This window comes from Anoplolepis gracilipes, chromosome 4 (genome assembly GCF_047496725.1).
Source record: "Anoplolepis gracilipes chromosome 4, ASM4749672v1, whole genome shotgun sequence".
NCBI classification, from domain to species: domain Eukaryota; kingdom Metazoa; phylum Arthropoda; class Insecta; order Hymenoptera; family Formicidae; genus Anoplolepis; species Anoplolepis gracilipes.
The window spans coordinates 1,414,813-1,435,389 of record NC_132973.1 but is presented as its reverse complement, the minus strand read 5'-3'; the positions used below and the strand labels follow the sequence as shown (position 1 = coordinate 1,435,389).

At 27.8% G+C, this 20,577-nt stretch overlaps 2 protein-coding genes across 9 annotated transcripts; both read left to right on the top strand.

The window, feature by feature from the left end:
- The first annotated feature begins 462 nt into the window (after nt 1-462).
- On the top strand, nt 463-14,187 carry Aldh-iii (Aldehyde dehydrogenase type III). Of its 4 annotated transcripts, none has more exons than XM_072891034.1 (14): nt 463-517; nt 825-903; nt 2,841-2,937; nt 7,749-7,783; nt 7,956-8,099; nt 8,236-8,331; nt 8,447-8,668; nt 9,224-9,387; nt 9,490-9,720; nt 9,853-10,053; nt 10,392-10,507; nt 12,122-12,257; nt 12,419-12,572; nt 12,744-12,867. In XM_072891034.1, the coding sequence occupies exons 2-14, from the start codon at nt 862-864 to the stop codon at nt 12,756-12,758; spliced, it is 1,653 nt and encodes a 550-aa protein (XP_072747135.1). In that variant the 5' UTR covers nt 463-517; nt 825-861; the 3' UTR covers nt 12,759-12,867. The 4 variants fall into 4 exon arrangements, with proteins under 4 accessions (XP_072747135.1, XP_072747134.1, XP_072747136.1 ...); XM_072891033.1 differs by lacking the exon at nt 12,744-12,867 and adding an exon at nt 13,282-14,187 and having other exon boundaries at nt 465-517; XM_072891035.1 differs by lacking the exons at nt 463-517; nt 825-903; nt 2,841-2,937; nt 12,744-12,867 and adding exons at nt 3,873-4,251; nt 13,282-14,187.
- Sms (spermine synthase) lies at nt 14,088-20,508 on the top strand. 5 transcript variants are annotated; one of them, XM_072891046.1, is made up of 8 exons: nt 14,088-14,187; nt 14,662-14,948; nt 17,482-17,593; nt 18,282-18,404; nt 18,467-18,621; nt 18,709-18,798; nt 18,874-19,065; nt 19,326-20,508. In XM_072891046.1, exons 2-8 carry the CDS (start codon nt 14,667-14,669, stop codon nt 19,470-19,472), a joined length of 1,101 nt encoding a protein of 366 aa, XP_072747147.1. In that variant the 5' UTR covers nt 14,088-14,187; nt 14,662-14,666; the 3' UTR covers nt 19,473-20,508. The 5 variants fall into 5 exon arrangements, with proteins under 5 accessions (XP_072747147.1, XP_072747152.1, XP_072747151.1 ...); XM_072891051.1 differs by lacking the exon at nt 17,482-17,593 and adding an exon at nt 16,223-16,331; XM_072891050.1 differs by lacking the exon at nt 17,482-17,593 and adding an exon at nt 16,220-16,331.
- The last annotated feature ends 69 nt before the right edge of the window (nt 20,509-20,577 follow it).

Genomic DNA, 20,577 nt, shown 5'->3' with positions numbered 1-20,577 from the left:
ACTTCAATTTTCGTTCTCACTCTTCAATGTGAAGTTTGGGCTGCGTTTGAGAATTACGCACGTGCGTTCGGAGTGTCATTCTATCTTTGTCTTACTGAAAATTGAACAAGGCCAGATATATAGTGCACATGAACAATGTTTTCGAATATAACTCTGATATACATATTTAACCAATGATGAGAATGATTTGCAACATTCACGTTTTATTAATGAATCTTTCACAAAAACCTACGTAAAAAAATTGTCGAAATCTTTGAACAAGATATATTTGCTGATTGAATGATTCGACGAGTTTTCTTCTTTAATACTTAATATTTTCAGTCGCGAAACCACGTTAATCATTCGTATAAATAAAAATATTTATTTTGAAAGTATGAACACGTCTACGTACGAGATCATCTTGAGGTCACTACTGACTATTCATGAAGCATAACGTTAGACCAAAGTCGAAGCTTTAAGAGGAAAGACATTCAGTAATTTATTGTACGTTGTAGTATTTAGTTCTAAACTTTCCGAGGTTAGTGTTTCATTAATTTTAAAAAAAAAATTTTTATTAATTTAAATTAAGAAGAAAAAAAATTTCTTAACATTATGTCTCGCTCTTTTTAGAGATAAAAGTTAATAAATCTCTATAACTTTTGTAAAAGTTAATAAATCTCTATAACTTTTGTTTAAATATTCATATAATATACTGTGTAAAAAGTTTTTATAAATTATTAATAAGATCTTTATATGTGACTTTTTATATGCTTCGGTCTCTGTTCACACAAATGCACAATGTAAAATAGCTACACCTGTATATGATAAAAACCGTTGCTACTTAGGTCAACAATCAATAAGTGTCTACAAAGATAAATAACTATGGTCGAAACGACAACACCTTGTACAAAATCTGTTAATATGGTGAGTTCTTGCATTAGTAATCATAATCTATTCTAATACATTCGCGATTTTACCATCGATCACGAATACATTATCTATTAATACTCGATTTCCCGAATTTTGTAACAAAATAATACCAAATTATAGTCGTTATAAATACATAACACTTATTTAAATTACTTACTAATTCAAATATTTTCACGCTTATTAAGCTGACAATTAATTTTTTAATATAACTCTAAAATATCGAAGTTTAATATTAAATGTTGATATAGCATTTTTTTGCGTTTTAATTATCGATTTAAAGAACTTAAACTTTAGAATTTTTTTCTTTTTACAAAAAGTGATTAAAACTTATAATAACTTTGTTAAGGTCACCTGGTCACCAAGTGAATGCATAATATTTTAAAATATCCCTCTCTCGTATTACGTAATTCGTATAAACTGCGTATTCATGCAATACTTGCCAAATCTTTGTCTATGCATTTATTAACCAATTGTTAAACTAGGATTGAAATCACGTAACTTCCGGTTACGATAATGATCACGGACACGGTTAGCTGAAATAACTCTACCTCCTAATGATTGCAGTAGAAATCCACAAAAATCTAATTTTCCAAATTTCTGAACCGAATGAATATACTGAGTTTTTTGGATAACTGTGTCTGTGTGTGTGTGTGTGTGTCATGTGTAAAATATTGCAATATAACTATACACCGTAAATTATACATTGATATTATTATAATAATTTCTAAAATTGAATTTGACATGTATATATGTAAGTCAATTATATGTATATATGAGTTTTTTGGATAACTGTGTGTGTGTGTGTGTCAAATATTGCAATATATAACTATACACGTAAATTATGCATTGAAATTATTATAAGAACAGAAATCAAAAAGTATCTTGAAAAACAAAATAATCATAATTTGCATATTATTATTACTTTGAGTGTTTTCAATCACTTTTTTAATATCTATAAACATATATATATATTACATTATTTAAGATTATTCGTATATAATAAGATATAATCTTAAATAATGTAATATACATATATGTATGTATATAATGTAAAATACAGTCCAAAAAACTCACATATACATATAATTGACTTACATACATATACATGTTAAATTCAATTTTAGAAATTATTATTTCAACATTAATCTTCTTTGTAGGATATATAATTATGTTGTAATGTTCAGAAAACTGTCGAGATTACAAAGAATAACAAGTCTTATGAATTCTATAATATGACATAAGATAGACAGATTTGTAACAATATAATTTGTCCCTGTCGCGTGAAATTATATGTAATGAGAATGGCACGTTGTACTTAATTGTACACGTTTCTACTAATATTAACGTCATACTTAATTATAAAAATAGAAGCCAATATCATTTGCAGATCGTATACGTTTTTTTTTTCTTTGTGTAATAAAAACTTGTTCCGTAATGTAAACTGTAATTAACCGTATGGCTGAGTGCATCGAATAGTATGAGCACCGTAAAAGCCACATACGCGTAACTTGCACTTTCGACAAGGAAATGGCAAACGATAAAGAGAACTAGCAGCTCTCTCTTTCTTTCTTTCTTTCTCTTTTTTCCGATTTTTCACTTTCCAGATCGTTAGCCGCGAATTATAGAATACGTGAATACATATCGAGTATGCATGCACGTAAAATAACAATTCTATGAAAATATATGTAAAGTATTACGCGCGCCATATTGTACCATATTGTGCATTATATGTAAATGCTGATAATTGTAAAATCATTAAAGCAACTTAATTATTGTTCCTAGAATCTAATTATCTAATGTATATTTAAAAAACTAAACCAAGAGATCTAATAAAAAATATCTGATAAAATATATTTACTAATGCGTTATTATTCACAATATTCACATTAAAAATATTTTTGATTTATATATTCACAATATTTTGTCTCTAGGACGAAGTGGTACTGGATATTCCGACGGATGTCGAGGAACACTCCGATACTTGCCGTATTGACATGCAAGAAATTACTTTGAACGTTTCCGAACTACGTAAGTAATTCCTTAATAATTTACGTGACTTTAGTTTGATTGTACTCTTACAATTAATTAGATTATAAGAATAAGAATAAAATTGATCGTTCAATCTATATATTTAATTTTATTAATAGGATAACAAAAGCCATTATTTTCTTTAGCCTTTTCAAACTTGATACGAAAAAATTATTGTAATGTCTAACATAATAATTAAATTTCTGAACAAGCTGCTTTTGTAAGTAAAGACCCAGTTTGACATATAAAAATCTCTATCACTTGTCCTTTACCTTGAAACAATAAATAAAAAATAGACGAGACAACGTAATGATAAATTTACAGCTATATAACTAGGCAGAGCAATGATAAATCTACAGTTATATAACCAGAAAATTATATACGTAGCAATAAATGTGGAAGACGAACTATAATTTACCAGTTAGCTGCCAATATACGTCCTACATATATTATTTATCGCTTGATATTTCATTCTATCGATTTACATTAACACAGAATTTGTAAGATAGAACAATCAATTTGCACAATTGTTAAACTTTTAATCAATATAATTGTATAATTCTTAAAAGATAATCCTAAAAATTAACGTTAACATTTTCAAGATTTAAAGTTAAAAAATTATAAAATCCAAATAAAGAGAAAAAAAAAAAGAAAGAAAAAGAAAGAAATAGAAAAAAAGAATTTACAATTTGAAATTTCATACTAATTCGAATTCAAAACTAAAACTGAACAATATTATGAAAAATGAAGTAATTAAACGAATACACTAAAAGTCATACGATTGTAAATGTATGTTATTCGTACTTTTGAAAATTTACAGCTTTAGATTAAAGATAAAGTTTTTTAAACATACTGTTTTATATTCCGACTGTGTCCCCACCAGACATCGCTCTCGAACCTTTCGTATCATCGCCTACCTTAGAGTCTTAAAGTCAGTCTTGAATCTGAACCTCGACAGAACACTCGTGATCGAAAGGCAAAATATCCATTACAACAAATCCGCAACAAATTCGAGATAATTATCTCATTTCAAAAAGTTAAACATCTATTATCTATTTATAAAAGCTCTTATCTCTTTTCTTTTATTATCGGTCAAAGAAAATATTCGATAATATTAACATGACTATTATGTTATTTAAAAATTAGTGTGTAATAGCAATAACGAACAGTTTGATATTATTTAGAATTTACGTGTTGTAACAAAATATTCTAATAGAGGGATATCTTTCTGTGAAATGTCGAACGATACTGTAAATACTCGAGGAGACTGTGTAAAAATACACGTGCAACCAACGCAGAATAATCATCAGAAGGGTATGGCTTTTCACTTTTGAAAATGATATTTTATTTTAACTATTTTCCAATAATATATTCGCAAATCACATTTTTAGAAAATGTGTTTTAATATCTTCGAATTGGATTTTTGATTGTGGATTGTGAGAAATGCGCAAAAATAAACTCAACGAAACGATTATATAAATAAATTTGCAAAAAATGTAATAAAATGATTGTAGAATAGTTAATACATTTTATAAAATTTTTTAGTGTATACTTATTATAAAAAGACCATTCTCTTGAATGAAAAGTAAAAAATATCTTAAGAATAAAATATATTTAATATACTTTCCAATAATCTTAATGAGATCAAAATTTTTTAGAAATTAAAATTCAAGAGAGAGTAATTAAAATAAAATTAAGTAAATAAAACAAAATTTCATTTTTTTTATTTTGAATACTTGAGTTAACTCTTCTTTTTTCGAGAATATCTAATATTTCTTCTTATAAATATACAAAATAAATAATAAAACGTTCTTTTATTAAAAGTTTGTTACACAATTAATTTTCTCTAAAGAAGATATAAGTCTTAAAACGTGAAATTAAAAATCAGCTAACAATTTTATTGTAAATGATAAACTAAAAACAATGAGATTTTGCGCCAAGAAAAAATAAATCTCTTGGAAATTACAAAAGCGAAAGAAAACTTCCATATCCGGGAGAAAGTGTGTAATATATTTGACGAATGTAATATTCTATAAGGAAATACACGTGTGAAACTGGTTTGTAGCTATTCACCCCACGACATCCGAATTTCCACCCTTCACTTTTGCTAGGCTTGTTATCGCGATGTCCGCGCACATGAAGGTTTTAACGCGTCCTACATTTTACGGCTACGGCTACGGAGTAGCAGCAATTTGACAGGTTGCACCCTCTAACGACAGTTACCGATACCAAGAAGTAGAATTTCTCGGTGTCTAACTTATCGATGTACGTCTATGTCATGATCATACGTGATGGTACATACCGCCAATTATTTTTATGATCCTGCGGGTCTAGCCTTGACAGTATTTGACACTTCTTAGTTGTATTGCTTCCCACTGTCGGCGCTTCTTTCGTCCCCCTTCCTTTTATTCTTCTGATGTAAAAAACGAGAGGTGATGATACATTTTTCTCTCTTACCTTGCATTTTGAGGCTTGTTGCTATATAACGTACAATTCTACGTGCATCACGCGCAAATAAGAATTGTCACCAGCTGTGTCTTGTTAACGGTTATAATTTACGAATTGCGGAAGATCAGCAAGTGTCGCAATGGGTAAGATTGCTATCAATTTTTTTGTTTCGCATCAAATGTTAAGCATATGTCATTTTATTTCAGTTTTTACCTAATAAGCAATTCTAATGATTGACTGCGCAATATTTTTCCTTTTTACTCTTGTACGTTTGTTTTTATTACCGTATTGTTATCTTTAACTGCTAATCTTGAAGGCCTTGAGAACGCGGAAATTATTAACATGCTACATTATGCTCAAATTTTTTTTTTCATTATTTCTAATTTTTCGTTATTACTGGCAAATTTCTCGTGGCATAAATTTTATTAATAATTGACTTTTTTTTTTACATTAGATCACTCGATATATATCGAGAAAAATATTATCTACATACCAAATATGTCTTATTGATTGCTTTGTATCTTTAATGAGTCGTTTGTTTTTCTCTTTCAATAAAGGTAGATATTCTCTGACATACACGTATTATAGCGCAGTGTAACAGTTATTTTTGATCTTTTTCGTTTCTTCCTGTTACTTTATCGTTGCTAATGACAATGAAGACTGAACTAATGACACATAAATTGACATTCTTTCTTAACTCGTTCATAAACACTTGTTTTGTAATTCTTTTGTAAGTATTTATAATTTTGTTACTTGAATTTTTTTTGTTTTCAAAGTTTTATCCGGATATATCTTCGATGAATTTTTTAAAACGTATTAAATCTCTTATGCTTTCAATTTCTTAAGACCACTCCGATTAAAGTCCGATCCACGTCATCATTCATTAACTATCAGCAAACTAATTTCTGTTTTAAGCATATAATAATTACATTGTTAACAATTTTGATTAGTCCTATAAGTTTGAATGATTTTAAAATTAAACAAATTTTAAATTTAAATTTTTCAAAACTATATTGCTAGAAACGGGTATGAGTTGTTTTTATATATGGTTATCTCATTAATGAAAATGTCGATGATAAATCAACAATGATATGCATTATTCATTAATGATAAATAAAGTAGAAATATACATATGTCTGTGTATACATGTTAACTTATTTGATCACGCATTATCATGTATAATGATTATAATATTGCAAAATATGTCCTTATTAAAATATTATCAATATTTGTTTAAAGAAATTCTTTAAAAATATTTTATAAATTTTTAAATATTTCAACTATATTCAACAGATGTAATGCAAGATTATAAATACGTACTGAGGATTAATGCGCGTTTTTACTGTTAAAAATACATTTTCATTTTTAAATAAAATACATACGTCTTATTCGGTTATTTATTTCGAATCGAAATAATTTGTTTTTTACTCTTTACTCCTTTATATTAAGTCTCTTTTAGATTTATTATTATTTTATATATTATATATAATTATTACCTTACATATTATATATAAAGCACACGAACTTATTATTATTTATTATATAATTTTAATATTGCGAATATCTTTGTAATCTTAACGTACGTATTTATAATCTTGCATAACATCTTGTTAATATTATAATTTTAATATTATAATTTTAAATGAGTCATACATTATATGCCAAATAATTAAACTAAATTAATTATAATATCTGCTATTGTTCAAAATTGCATTTGTAAATATTGTAAATTTTTTAAATTAAATATGAAAATTGAAACAATAACACATTATTTTTTTCTTAATAAAGGTTATCTCGTATTGGTAGACTTTTTCGATATTAAATATCTAAATTTTTCCATTATTTTTCCATTAAATATCTTTGCAATCTGATCCTTTTATCAAATATTTATCAAAATTTACAGATTAGTGTGTGTGTTTGTGTGCGTGCGTGTGTGTTTGTATGTATGTATGTATGTATATGTATGTATGAATGTATAAAAACTACTTATTAAATAATTCAGTGGTTATAAGTTATTCAGATTTAATTTTTTTATTTAAAGAAAATAGCAATCGAAAAAGTGAAATTCAAGATATGATTCCTGACAGCCTGTTGTTGTATGAACTTTTTTCACATTTCTAATATTTACATAAATATAAATTATATTTACGCTTTATTCACTTCTTATAATCATAATGCAAACTTTCAAAAGGTTAACTTACTTGAAGTGTAAATCAGTTTAATTTACATATATTCTTTTAATATTGAAATTAAGAATGAATATATTTAAAATAAGAATGAATATATTTTTAACTTGATTTTTATTTTTAACTGGACCCTAAAATATATTAAGTAATAACTTAAATTTATTGGATATATTTCAGCGAATGGCAAACAAACACCAGAAAATTATACAGATGTAAGTAATTCATTAAACACAATTGTAAAAGTCATTATTTACATTGTTGTCAAATTAACTTATAAATTATAATAAATATAATTATTATAATAAATTAATTAAATCTTTCTAATTATATAAAAAAGTTATATAAAAATTTATAATGAATTTATTGTATAATTATTTATAATAGCTAGTTCAACGATTACGAGATGCATTTCAAAGAGGAAAATCAAAACCGATAGAATGGAGAATCAAACAATTAAAGCAAGTTTTACGTATGATAACAGAAACTAGCTCGGACATTTTAGCAGCGTTAGCATCAGACTTGCATAAGGTATGGTATAAAAAAAAATAAAAAGACAAGATTGTTTGTATTATGTGTTCTGTCTTACAAGAAAAATTATATCATGACATATATGTATTATCTTGACATTATTTTCAATAACAGATTTTATCCGATAATTTTCTAGAACAAATTTGAATCGCTCGTGATGGAAATCGATTATATAATCCACGAGGTCAAAACTACGCTCGCGCATATTAAAGAATGGTCGGCAACAGAGAAGGTAATAATAATTTTTATCGTTTCATTATTTGAAATAATCTCTTGATTTTCGTTTATAAAATAATTTCAATGTTTATTTAATGAATGTAAGAATTTGCTACATAATATTCTTGCAGCCCTCCAAAGGGTTGGCGAACCTTTTCGATGCGGTGGAGATTCGAAAGGATCCCTATGGAGTTGTGTTAGTCATGGGTGCGTGGAATTATCCTTTTCAGCTGAGTTTATTACCAATGGTAGGCGCCATTGCAGCTGGAAATTGTGTGATTTTGAAACCTTCTGAAGTAGCATCGGCTACTTCAAAATATTTGTACGAGACTATTCCGAAGTATTTAGATATGGTATGTAGATATACTGTTTTATAGAATTATTACAAGATACTTAACATTTCTTGAATCGGAATATTAGAGAAATATTAACAAAAAGAACTAAGTTGTAATAAAAACGTTTGCAATTTTTATTTTAAATAATAAAGATAAAAAAAAAGATAATTTTGCATATATAAATATATTTATAAAAAGTTGATGAATCATGAACTATGGTAGCATGATTGTGTAACATTGAGGTATATTATTAATGGGAGAGCAAAGATCTGTTATCAGTTTACATATATTCACAATTTTTTATGAATCATAAATATCATGTACTAATAAGATGCAGATAAATATGTGGTAATATAATTTTTTTATTTAGAATCATGAATTCCATGAAATTATTATATTGCTATATATACATATACATATATGTGTGTTGTGTGATTACGTGATTACATTACTATACATACAATTCACAGCTGCTCAATCATAACTTGATTTACTAACTTTAAGTATTTTTATTTCTAAAATTATTTCTTGAAATACAAAGTTGTAAAGATTCTTATCTCGTATTGTGAACAGGAATGTTGCCATGTAGTGTTAGGAGGGATTGAGGAAACAACAGAGCTACTTACTCAACGTTTTGATTATATTTTTTATACCGGATCCTCTGCAATTGGAAAAATCGTACGAAATGCTGCCAATAAATATCTCACACCTGTTACATTAGAATTGGGCGGTAAAAGGTAAATGCGAAAAGCTAATTATGTATGTAAATGCAAAAAATGCAAATTAGTTGCATTCCTCTTTTGTATGAAATTGCATTAAGCAACAATGGGATTTTCCAGTCCCGTATACATAGATAACACAGTGGATATACCGATGGCAGCAAAACGTATTTTGTGGGGCAAATGTGTAAACGTTGGTCAAACTTGTATTGCGCCTGATTATGTTTTGTGCACAATTGAAGTACAGAATAAACTTGTCGAGGAAATTGAAAAGATTTTAAAAGAATGGTACGGCGAAAATCCACAAGAAAGTCCCGATTTAGCACGTATAATCACGGATAAACATTATCAGTAAGTTTTGTATGCAAACACATTGCTTATATATAAAATTAAATCTGCTCATTTATGATTTCTAAACTAATTTAATATTTCTAGTTTTTTTTTTTTTTAAATTGATTAAATCATTTATTTTTCACTTTCTAGGCGACTTGTCAGTTATTTAAACGGTAATGGCAAGATTGTTGTTGGTGGCGATACAAATCCTGTAGAGAGATATATTTCGCCTACAATACTCGTTAATGTCAAATCAACAGATCCTATTATGCAAGATGAGATATTTGGTCCGATATTGCCTATAATAAATGTTGATAACGCATATGAAGCAATTGAATTCATTAATAAACGGTAAATTATCTGATTATATATATAATCTGATAATAGTATTATAAGTATAAGTCAAAAGAAATTCGAGAAGTAAATAACGCAGTGGATTCTTTCCTCCGAAATAACATCTATTTTTTAATCCGCGATTTTGCATATAATTAAACATTTTAAGATCCGAACATTTATTCTTCTTTCATAATTTCATTATCGAATAATAGAATTTTATTTCAATCTTCGATACTAGTAACTAGAAAGAAAAAAGAAAATATCTCGCATATGCTCGTGTTTTACGTCGATGAGTTCACTGTTGTGCGTGGGTACGGTTGTACGGCAGGAAGTAATTAGTTTTTCATGTCTAGTGAAAGACCACTTGTACTGTACGTATTTTCCACGAGCAAGAGGGTACAAGATTTAATTATAGACCAGATCTACAGCGGAGCCGTGTGCGTCAACGACACGTTATTGCAATATGTCGGTGAGTCTGGGGTCCAATGATTGTAATATTAAGATCATTTTATTAATTTCGGAGAAGTCTTGCGAAACAGTGTGGAATAGGAATCTTTCTATCATAATTGTTTTGCAATATCTTTTTCTCGTGTCGGTAAGGCCTTACCATTAACAGTGACAGTGTACATATTTTATTAAAATTAATGATATGATTTTTTTTTCTTCATCTTCTTAAAAATGTGAAGAATTATGCATTTAAAACGCAATATGCGCGCGAATCTTTCAAGCTGCTTAGAAAAGGCAAAAAAGGCGCTTTTTTATTTAATTAGAAATATATGAAAGATATACCCTTTTCTTAACCAAAAATAACTACTGTAGACTCGTTTCTTTCTTCTGGTTTTATGGAATAAGAAAAATTAATATTATACTTACTAATATTATTTATTAACAATTTACAAATTTCCCACACTGTATATATACACTGTGCGCGCGCGCGCACACACACGCACACACACACACACACACATAAAATTATATTTACGCATGTATATAAAGCTTTTCTATTTCTATTTCTATTTCTATATAAGCTGTATATAAAGAAAGAAGACTGTAGGTCCATGATTAAATTGTAAATATTGTTGTTTAGATAATGAAATATAGCTAAAAATGGCGATAACTATTACTAAAATATAATTAAATAATTATAATGTAATATTATTAAATAATTATAATGAAATACTATTAAAGTATAAATTTAATATGATAACTATTATAACAGTAATAAATTCAAACAGTATTAACATAAAATCGACACAAAAATAAAAATTTTTTTAATAGTTTGCAATTTTATTAGTATAAATTATACGATTTTATCAAAATGTTTTGTTTTTATTATTGCATGATATATAGGGACACATTAACACTATTACCACTGGAATTACACACCACAAGGTATATGCTTACATAATGGTATAATTATTTGACACACAGGGAGAAGCAATTAGTATTGTACATATTTAGCTAAGATAAAGGATCTATATCCGTGATCATAAATAATCTAGCAGCAATGTTCTTGTCAATGCATAACTGATGTAAAAAGTGATGTATTGGAAAAAGTTCTTATAAATATTTTATGTCACTAATTCTGCTTCTTTTTTTATCACACTAATGCATTAATTTTATTAATTTTGTTTTTAAAAAAATTTTTTTTAGATTTTGTTTACTATCGTATTGCATAAAACCAAATTCTGAGTATAAACATGTTACACATGTCACAATACTGATGCATGAGTTGAAGTGAATATAAAATATATATATATATATATATATTAGCCAATATAATATAATCAACATATATACAAAGTGTATATATGTTCTGATAAGTGTATGAATTCATGTATCAGGTATTTCTAATTTCCCTTATAACCTTTCTGCACTATTTTTAGATATAAATTTTATATTATATTAAACATAATATAATTTTATATATATTAAACATATTAAACATAAAATCTTTAAGTGAAATAAACAATAAAAATATGTTAAACAAAATAAAAATAAAATAAGCAATAATTATATATTTTTAATAAAATATTGTCATTCTTATATTACATTTCACAAACTTTGTATATTATATTCTCAGTTGAGACTCTGCCCTTTGGAGGTGTAGGGAATTCTGGTATGGGAGCCTACCATGGAAAATATACATATGACACATTTACACACAAAAAAGGTTGCTTGATCCGGAATTACAACAAACTTGCAGAGATCTTAGGAAAGTAAGAGAATCTCTTCCTTTTTTTATAGTTATTTATGTTACATTAAAGAATCATTATATGTATATCATAAATTAGAATAACACATCCTGTGTAATATTATTAATTAATACTTTAATACTGATATATAAAAAACTTTTTAAAACAGAAAGTACGTTTTTCAGGAATCGCTTTTCGCCATATTCTGATAAAAAACTGCTGTTGCTTAGACATTTACTTGAAAGAAGACCAGGAATACCTGGCATAAAATATTTGCCATATATATTGATGTTTGGCCTCGGAATACTTGCCACAGTTGGATTCAAGGCTGCATTTAAGGTACAAAAATAAATATTTAACTAAATTCTAGACAAACAGTGTTGAAACAAGTTTCTGCTTTAATTATATTCATATCGTATCATTCACATATGTAAACTAATACTAATAAAACTAAGTAATCTATATAGTATAAAAACTATATATTGAATAAAACATTTATTTAATCAATAGCGTAATTATGAATGAAGGGTGGCATTGAAAGGTAAAGGAAGATTGAAAAGAAAAAATAGCAAAAGAAAAAAATATGATTTTTAAAATATGACTTTCCGGATAAAGAGAGAGAAGAAGAGAGAGATAAAATGTATAAATAGATTTTAAATGATAATCTAACATTGGTTTTTTTTTGTAGTTTGATTGATTGTGCAAAGAGAAATTGTATGTACATTGTATTTTTATAAGTTTATTACATATGTAGCTTATATATGTATGTATACTGTTTTTTAGAATTCTATCTGATTAATGCATCAAGTGTTTGTGTATTTAATGGCCCTATTTAGTTTATGTTCAAGAGATAATGATTTATACTACATCATTGCATACTGTTATTATATTAGTTTAACAATAAGATAATTATATCATGATAATACTTGAAAATTAAATCCCATGGTGAGATATAATTATCTTAAATTTGTCATAGCAAAATATTCTCAACAATCATCATTTAAGTTACAAAAAAAGGAAAAGAGAACATATGCGAATATTGTTGCAGGAATTTAACGTGGATGAGCAGTAACATGATAATACCTTGTCTGACAGAAACAAACTGCACTTATTGTTAATTAATGTTGCTTAGAATATAACTTATGTTTTTCGAGTTTTATATGTATTTACACAGGGTGAATCTTTTAACTTAATGTGCAATGTAAAAATTTTATGTACAATACTTATGGTTTTTTATATCTATATATATATATATATATATATACATGTATATACCATTTATATATTATATTTTCACATTGCACATGTATACAGACATATCTAATCTCTTTGCGAATTATGGGAAAGATAATTATATTGACAATAGTAAGTATATTTTTATATTGGGATAAATTTTTATAATACTTGAAAATGAATGTATGATTAAAAATCTTATTTACATACTATTCTGCATTTTTTTTTTTATTCCTACGTCTTTTTGTATCCGTATTTTTATGTCATATTATTTGCAATATGATGCGTTGAATATGAAACAAAATTATCTGAATCACTCGTAATCTGTTTTCTCTTATTGTAATGTTCAATTATATAATGACATGTAGAAGTTACAATTGAGTAATAAACTTACAAGGAGTGTGTTTCTTGTTCATTGAATTGTCATCTTCTCTTCAGAACGCGATTATACGATTGCAGATGTAAAGTAAACAGTTGTAGAGTAAAAAAAGTTCTTTGAAGGTTAATTAATGAAGTAGACAGCAAGTTCACGTCAGTATTCTCACTTGTCAGTTCCCAAAGTAAACAAATCTTATCACGCGCGGGACTTAACGCGCATGCGAAAACCTGCGCAATGTTCCGCTAGTGCGCATGCGCCAGCCGTCCCTTCCCCACCGGGAACCGGGAGCAATACCGATGTTCGTCCGAACAGACCGAGTGATAAACGTTATTGCATAATTATGTGAGTATAAACAACTAACGGATATCAGGCTGACTTATCAATCACCTGTCGATTATCAGCGACTATCCCGATTGACGGATCAATTTTATAACGCATTGCGTACAGCACAGTGATTGCGTAATATACTTTTTTTTTTCAATGATAATTATGTAATGTTTTTCCTAGTGCTACCGACATTAAACACTTTGCACGTTTCATCGCGGAATCTTGATTACCATACCTTAACCTACAGCTAATCTAACGCATCGAAACGAGCGATTATTATATGCAAATGTGTAATTTAAAAAAGAAAAAGAAGTACATAACCTTTGTATCAGAAATTCCTGTAGCCTGCATCGTATTAATAACGATACAATTTCTCGCATACCTGCGTGCGATAAGATACCCCCCTAGGCGCGATAAGGGGCCTTCGATAAAAAATATAAAAATGAATTGATGTCCTCCGAAATGACTTGATTAATCCTATACCTGTAGAAACAATGGTGGCACATACAGTACTCCTGGACTTCACGGTGTCCAGTAGCGTAATCGCTGATATGGAAAAGCGATCGGGCTTGAAGTTGGCGATCGGGAACGTATTGGCGGAATATTTCATCGGTCTCAAGCCATTGACAGAATCTAATATTGATGGCAATTTGCTCGTTTTATATACTGGACCTAGGGGCAGTCTGATCACTGTCAGAGGATACTCGGAAGGTCTGATTACATTAAACATCGAATATTACAAGCAGGACGACCAGGAAGCACTGTTAACCTTTGAGGTATGTATGCAGCAAGTTAAACAATTTTTCCAAGTAGAAAATATCCTTTTTACAAACGATTTCAAGAATAAATAATTTAGGAAAACAATATTTCTTTCTATATATATATATATATATATATATATATATATATATATATATATATATATATATATATATATATAAGTAGAATTTTTTAAATTATTTATCCAAGTATTGTATATGTATATATATATATATATATATATATATATATATATATATATATATATATATATATATATATATATATATATAAGTAGAATTTTTTAAATTATTTATTCGTTTTTCCAAAAATAAATTTAAAAAGGAATAAATAGCAAATGTAGGTTTTTGTTAGAAAATTCTAATCAATTTGACAAACAATGAATGAACAATGCGACGTAACATGATAAAACTTATGAATTTACTAAATTAAACTATAAAATAGTAAAGTATAGGCTGTTAAAAAATATATCAAACACTCATGTTTCCACAAGATTGTAACAAATTTTATACAAACAGTAGATTATAAATATAACGCATCGATACATATTTATATGATCTTTGTGTGCCTTTAAATGATAAAGTTTAAAATCAAATTAAGATATAAAAGAATAAAATACTGGTTGTTAAAAAAAGGGGTTTAAAATCTAAGAAACATATAATACTGAATTGAATATTAAAAATACTTAGTTAATATAGTTAGAAAAATTTATTTTATCCAGAGTAAAAGAGATTTTTGATAATACAAGTGATTTGTTTGTCTAAATTTATTACTTTTATCGTTCAATTTTAAAATCAAATAAAATTAGCACTTTGGTTTTTATTTTTTCCTCTCTTTTAATTAATATGTTGAGAAAAGGTTAAATTAATTAATTAAACAGAAATAATATTTGATTAAATTTTGTTAAACTCATAAAATTTCTTACAACTAAATCTACAAGTAAATTGTTATACTTGTATTTACAAAGCTGAAATTTAGAAGATCGGGTAAGCACACTGTGATATGTACAAACATAATGTACATTTTATTATCTTATCTAAACACACTGCGATAAGATAATTATTATACCTAGTGAGTGAAAAATGTTAAACAACATAGAACGAAATTATGACAGGCCATTAATTTGAATAATCAATTCTTATTAATTAAAAGTTTTTTTATTCAATTTTTAAGTATTATGTCTTATTAATCCCTTCTTTTTAACATCCTTTATAAACATTTTTATAACGGAAGTAGGAAATATGATATAACTGACAGAATATTGTAGCAGTTGCGATACTTGGAAGCTGATGTTGCCATGGCTTTGAACAGCCAGCGCAGCAAGCACTTACCGCCAATAAGACGAGGAACCATATATGACCTCTATCTGACGCTATCAGGTAGAAAATGTTTTCCCTCAATTAAATTTTGTTCCTCGTTTACTTTTTCTAACACATCTACTTTACATATATATATATATATATATATATATATATATATATGTGTGTAGATTTATATCATGGAATATTTTTGGCATATAGAGAGTTACAATCGCTATTGACTGTCATTAATAGATATTTAGGATAGGCCGCTTGTTAGGAATGCTAACTTAATTTTTTCCCAGCACTGTTACGTTCAGCCCAAGTTTTCTATCCAGCACCCTCAATTTGCTCATAAAAAGATTGTAACTATTATTAATATACTTCAGTAATATTTGAACATACTTCTACAATTATTCTCTTGCCCTTCTTCATCGTACGAATAAAAGCTCTTAAGCTTGATTGACATAATATGTAGAACGTATATCGTATTGTAAGACTTGCTCTAAAAAGAGTAATTTCACAGTACTGTATGTGAAAGATCACAATTAAAAGATCTGATATAAATATATGGCTTGCGTTATTATAAATTATCATTAATTTTATTACATACATATTTCTTTTCTTCTTGTATTATTTTAACAAATTATTTAACAAATTAAAATGTTAAAATGGAATGTTCGTGAAAAATTCAAATTTTGTTATCTATGTAGATATATAATTATGTATATATATGTACATATTATACAAAATATATGTAATACATGTTTGCAATATGAAATTATAAAATAGTTTTATATATTATTTTCGTAATAATTTATTTCGCTATCTTTCTCAGTGTTTGGAGATTTTTAAGCCTTTTAATTTTGAAATTATTAAATCTAGACTTGTAAATCCTTATTACTTTTAGTCGTACGATTCTCGATAATACAACTACATGTACAAACACACACGCAGATACAGCTGTCTTTATCATGATTCGCGTTTTACCGCTTGTTACGTATCATTTGTTTGGACAAAACTAAGTTCCGCCATATATCATGGCTTGCCAGATTTTGACACCTTTTTTTAGCTTCCTTAACAACAAGGAGTAGCGATTCCGTTTTACAAGATAGTATCTTTGTTCTGTTCATTCATTGGTTCGGCTTGATGATGATGATGATGATGATATAATGATAATGATGATGACGGTGATGGTCATGACGATGATGATGATGGCCGATCGTGATAGTTTGCCAAAGAATTGGAAGCGGCATTGCAGACAGCGGCAACCGCTACACGGTCGCACACGCTTACCCCAATTAAACGCGGTGGACCTTTTGAGAGATACTTTCCTACCGCTGGTGAGTTTTTATTTATAATTATGTTTACGGACCAGCTAACGACCGCTCTTACGAAGGAACTGCTTGTACTTAAGGAGCTCGATCGAATTGGAAAACTAGTATATTATCCATCGAATTGTAAATGTTTGTATTATAAATGTCCTCACGCGTTTTTTGTTTCTTTATAAAGGGAAGTTTTATAAAATAATACGAGTGGAGAATATACGTCTAAAGAGTATATATTTCTCAGAGGAGTTTAAAATCAAAACTCATCAAGCCACAAACTTAAAATTAATTTAAAATATTGAATTTTGTATGAGTGAAACTTATAAGATCTAGGCTTGGCGAGATTTCTGATTCTAAACACCTTTTTATGTTAGTTGGTAAAATGCACATAAAAATCTGTGCTCGGCTCTCGGCTCGAGTCAATCTGAAACGTCCTTCCTATCTCTCCGCGTTAATATCGAGGACATTGTTGCATGACGAAGCAACCGCAATTTTAATAGTATTTTTACAATCGTCCTTCCTCTCACATCATTTTTTCGTCTGGTTATGATGCTAACGTTCCCATGCGTTTTATCAGCTTTGCCTTGCGATACCTCGTTTTCTATTTTTTGCGATGTTTTTCATGTATGAAAGCATGCTTTTAAATTAGCGTTTATTATAACATGACGACAAGTACTGCGAGTAAAGATTATTCTTGTTCAAGACGAACGGCTACTGGAATATGACATCGACAAGCTCGTGTTCGAGGCTAGATCACCGTATCAGAAGGTACAAATTGTACACTCCAAGTCACTGGGCAATCTGCTCGTACTCGACGAGCTACAAAGTAAGCAACATTATGTTATAATTTTACCTACTATTTATAACTTATTAAAAATTTTCCTATAGATATGTCCGAGGCAGATCTTATATATACAGAAACACTGATGCAGCGTGGCAAAGAAAACTACGCTGGCAAGGAAATAGTGATACTTGGTGGTGGCGATGGCGGCCTATTATGGGAATTGTTGAAGGAAAAACCAAAGTTTGTCACAATGTTAGAAGTATGTAAATTGCATTTCAAAATTTCATATTGTAATTGTCAACAATTGTATTATTCACATTTGTTTTTCATACACATTCACTTGCAGATAGATGACATTGTCATGAAAGCTTGTAGTCAGCATATGCGAAGCATATGTGGCGATTGCCTAGATAAAAGAAAGGGCGATAATTATGAAGTAAGGCTTCATCTTGATTTTTTTTTGGATTATTATACATGTTTAAATTTATAGAAATAATGTAATGCTTTATAGATTATTGTCGGAGATTGCGTGAAAGCATTAGCGCATATGATTGAGGAAGGACGACAGTTCGATTACGTCTTCGGTGATTTAACGGATATTCCTATTAGCACAACGCCACACGGTGATGCCTGGGACTTTATTAGACTAATTTTGAACTCTTCAATGAAAGTGTTGAAACCTTCTGGAAAGTATATGACGCATGTAAATATTTTCACTTTTTTTTTATTCAAAGCGTATCTAATCTTATTAATTACATAAAATGATTTAACTTTAACTTATAAGTATGAGTAAATATATATATATATATATATATATATATATATATATATAAAATTATTATTATTATTATTATTAAAAGAAAACTATGTACAATTCCTTACAGTTTTAGATAGAAGTTAGTTTAAATATATGCTATAAATGTGCTTTTGACAGTGCTTAATATACATATTTTTCTGACATAGGGAAATGGTGCGTCTTGTCCAGAATCCTTGAAAATGTATGAAGAGGTTCTATTACAACTTTGCGTGCCGGTCACGTTCACAAAAGATCGCGCCTTTGTCCCATCCTTTTTTGAGGATTGGATCTTCTATCAAGTCTCACTGAAATGATGGAGCAAAGATTATTCGGGCAGAATCTGGAGAATCATAAGAAGGTGGCCTGCTCACAGTCGATTGTCTTTTTTATGACCCAAGTTTTTTTTCTTAGTTCTAGTTTTATTAATTAATGAACTTAGTTCCTGATTAAGAGATAAATCAAACTATTAATTAATCCATCTTGTAATACATTAGTTAATTGCGCTATATTCTCTCTCGTCAGATTTTTCTCGGGAGAACTTTTTTACCTTTTTAACTTTAATATAAAACGGCAGCACTGGAAGATGAGTCCAAAACATAATTAACATATAGTATTAAAAAGTAAATATAGCAGTTTATGCACTAATTTATAATACTTTTTTTTAATTATAATATTTTTTATAAACAAGTTTTTATTTTCTTCTGTAAATAGTTAAAAACATTTTTTTCTGTAAATAGTTTTAAAAAGTTTTTCTTCTCTCTTCCATTGCTGCCTCAATCATATTAATGTAAATTGTTATTCAAAATCGCTGGGCGAAATATTCAAAGGTGCTGATATTTTTACAAAAGTATGTAGTGAAAGAACTAGTATCGCATGATTTAATCTCTTTTATTTTATTTAGTAATACTAATTTTATTTAGTAATATTTTAGTAATACTTTTTTATTTTATTCACTAATACTAAGATCAATTTTTGTTGTTAATCCTTTATCAATATATTCTGAAATATTTCTTAAATATTTCTTAAATATTTAATAGACTATTTTATATTTAAATGACTTTGCATTCTAGTTCTCTTTTTTCTCTCTTTTTAATACTCTTAATCAATAAAAGGATTAACAGCAGTAATATGTTATTGCCTGCGTTCCGATAAATCCATTGAATATAACTGTATTGAAAAATATATAATAGTTATATATACACACGTATATATGTATATATGTATGTTTATGTCGATATATATGATCACATATAATGCATACATATTGCATATATAAATATATTCTATATTGTAAGGCACAATGTATAAAAACGATGAAATTTTGTCAGGATAAATTATTTTTCTAGCAAACGTTTATTTCTGATTTGAATAATTGATAAAATATAACTGAATGTAAAAAGTATATATATATATATATAT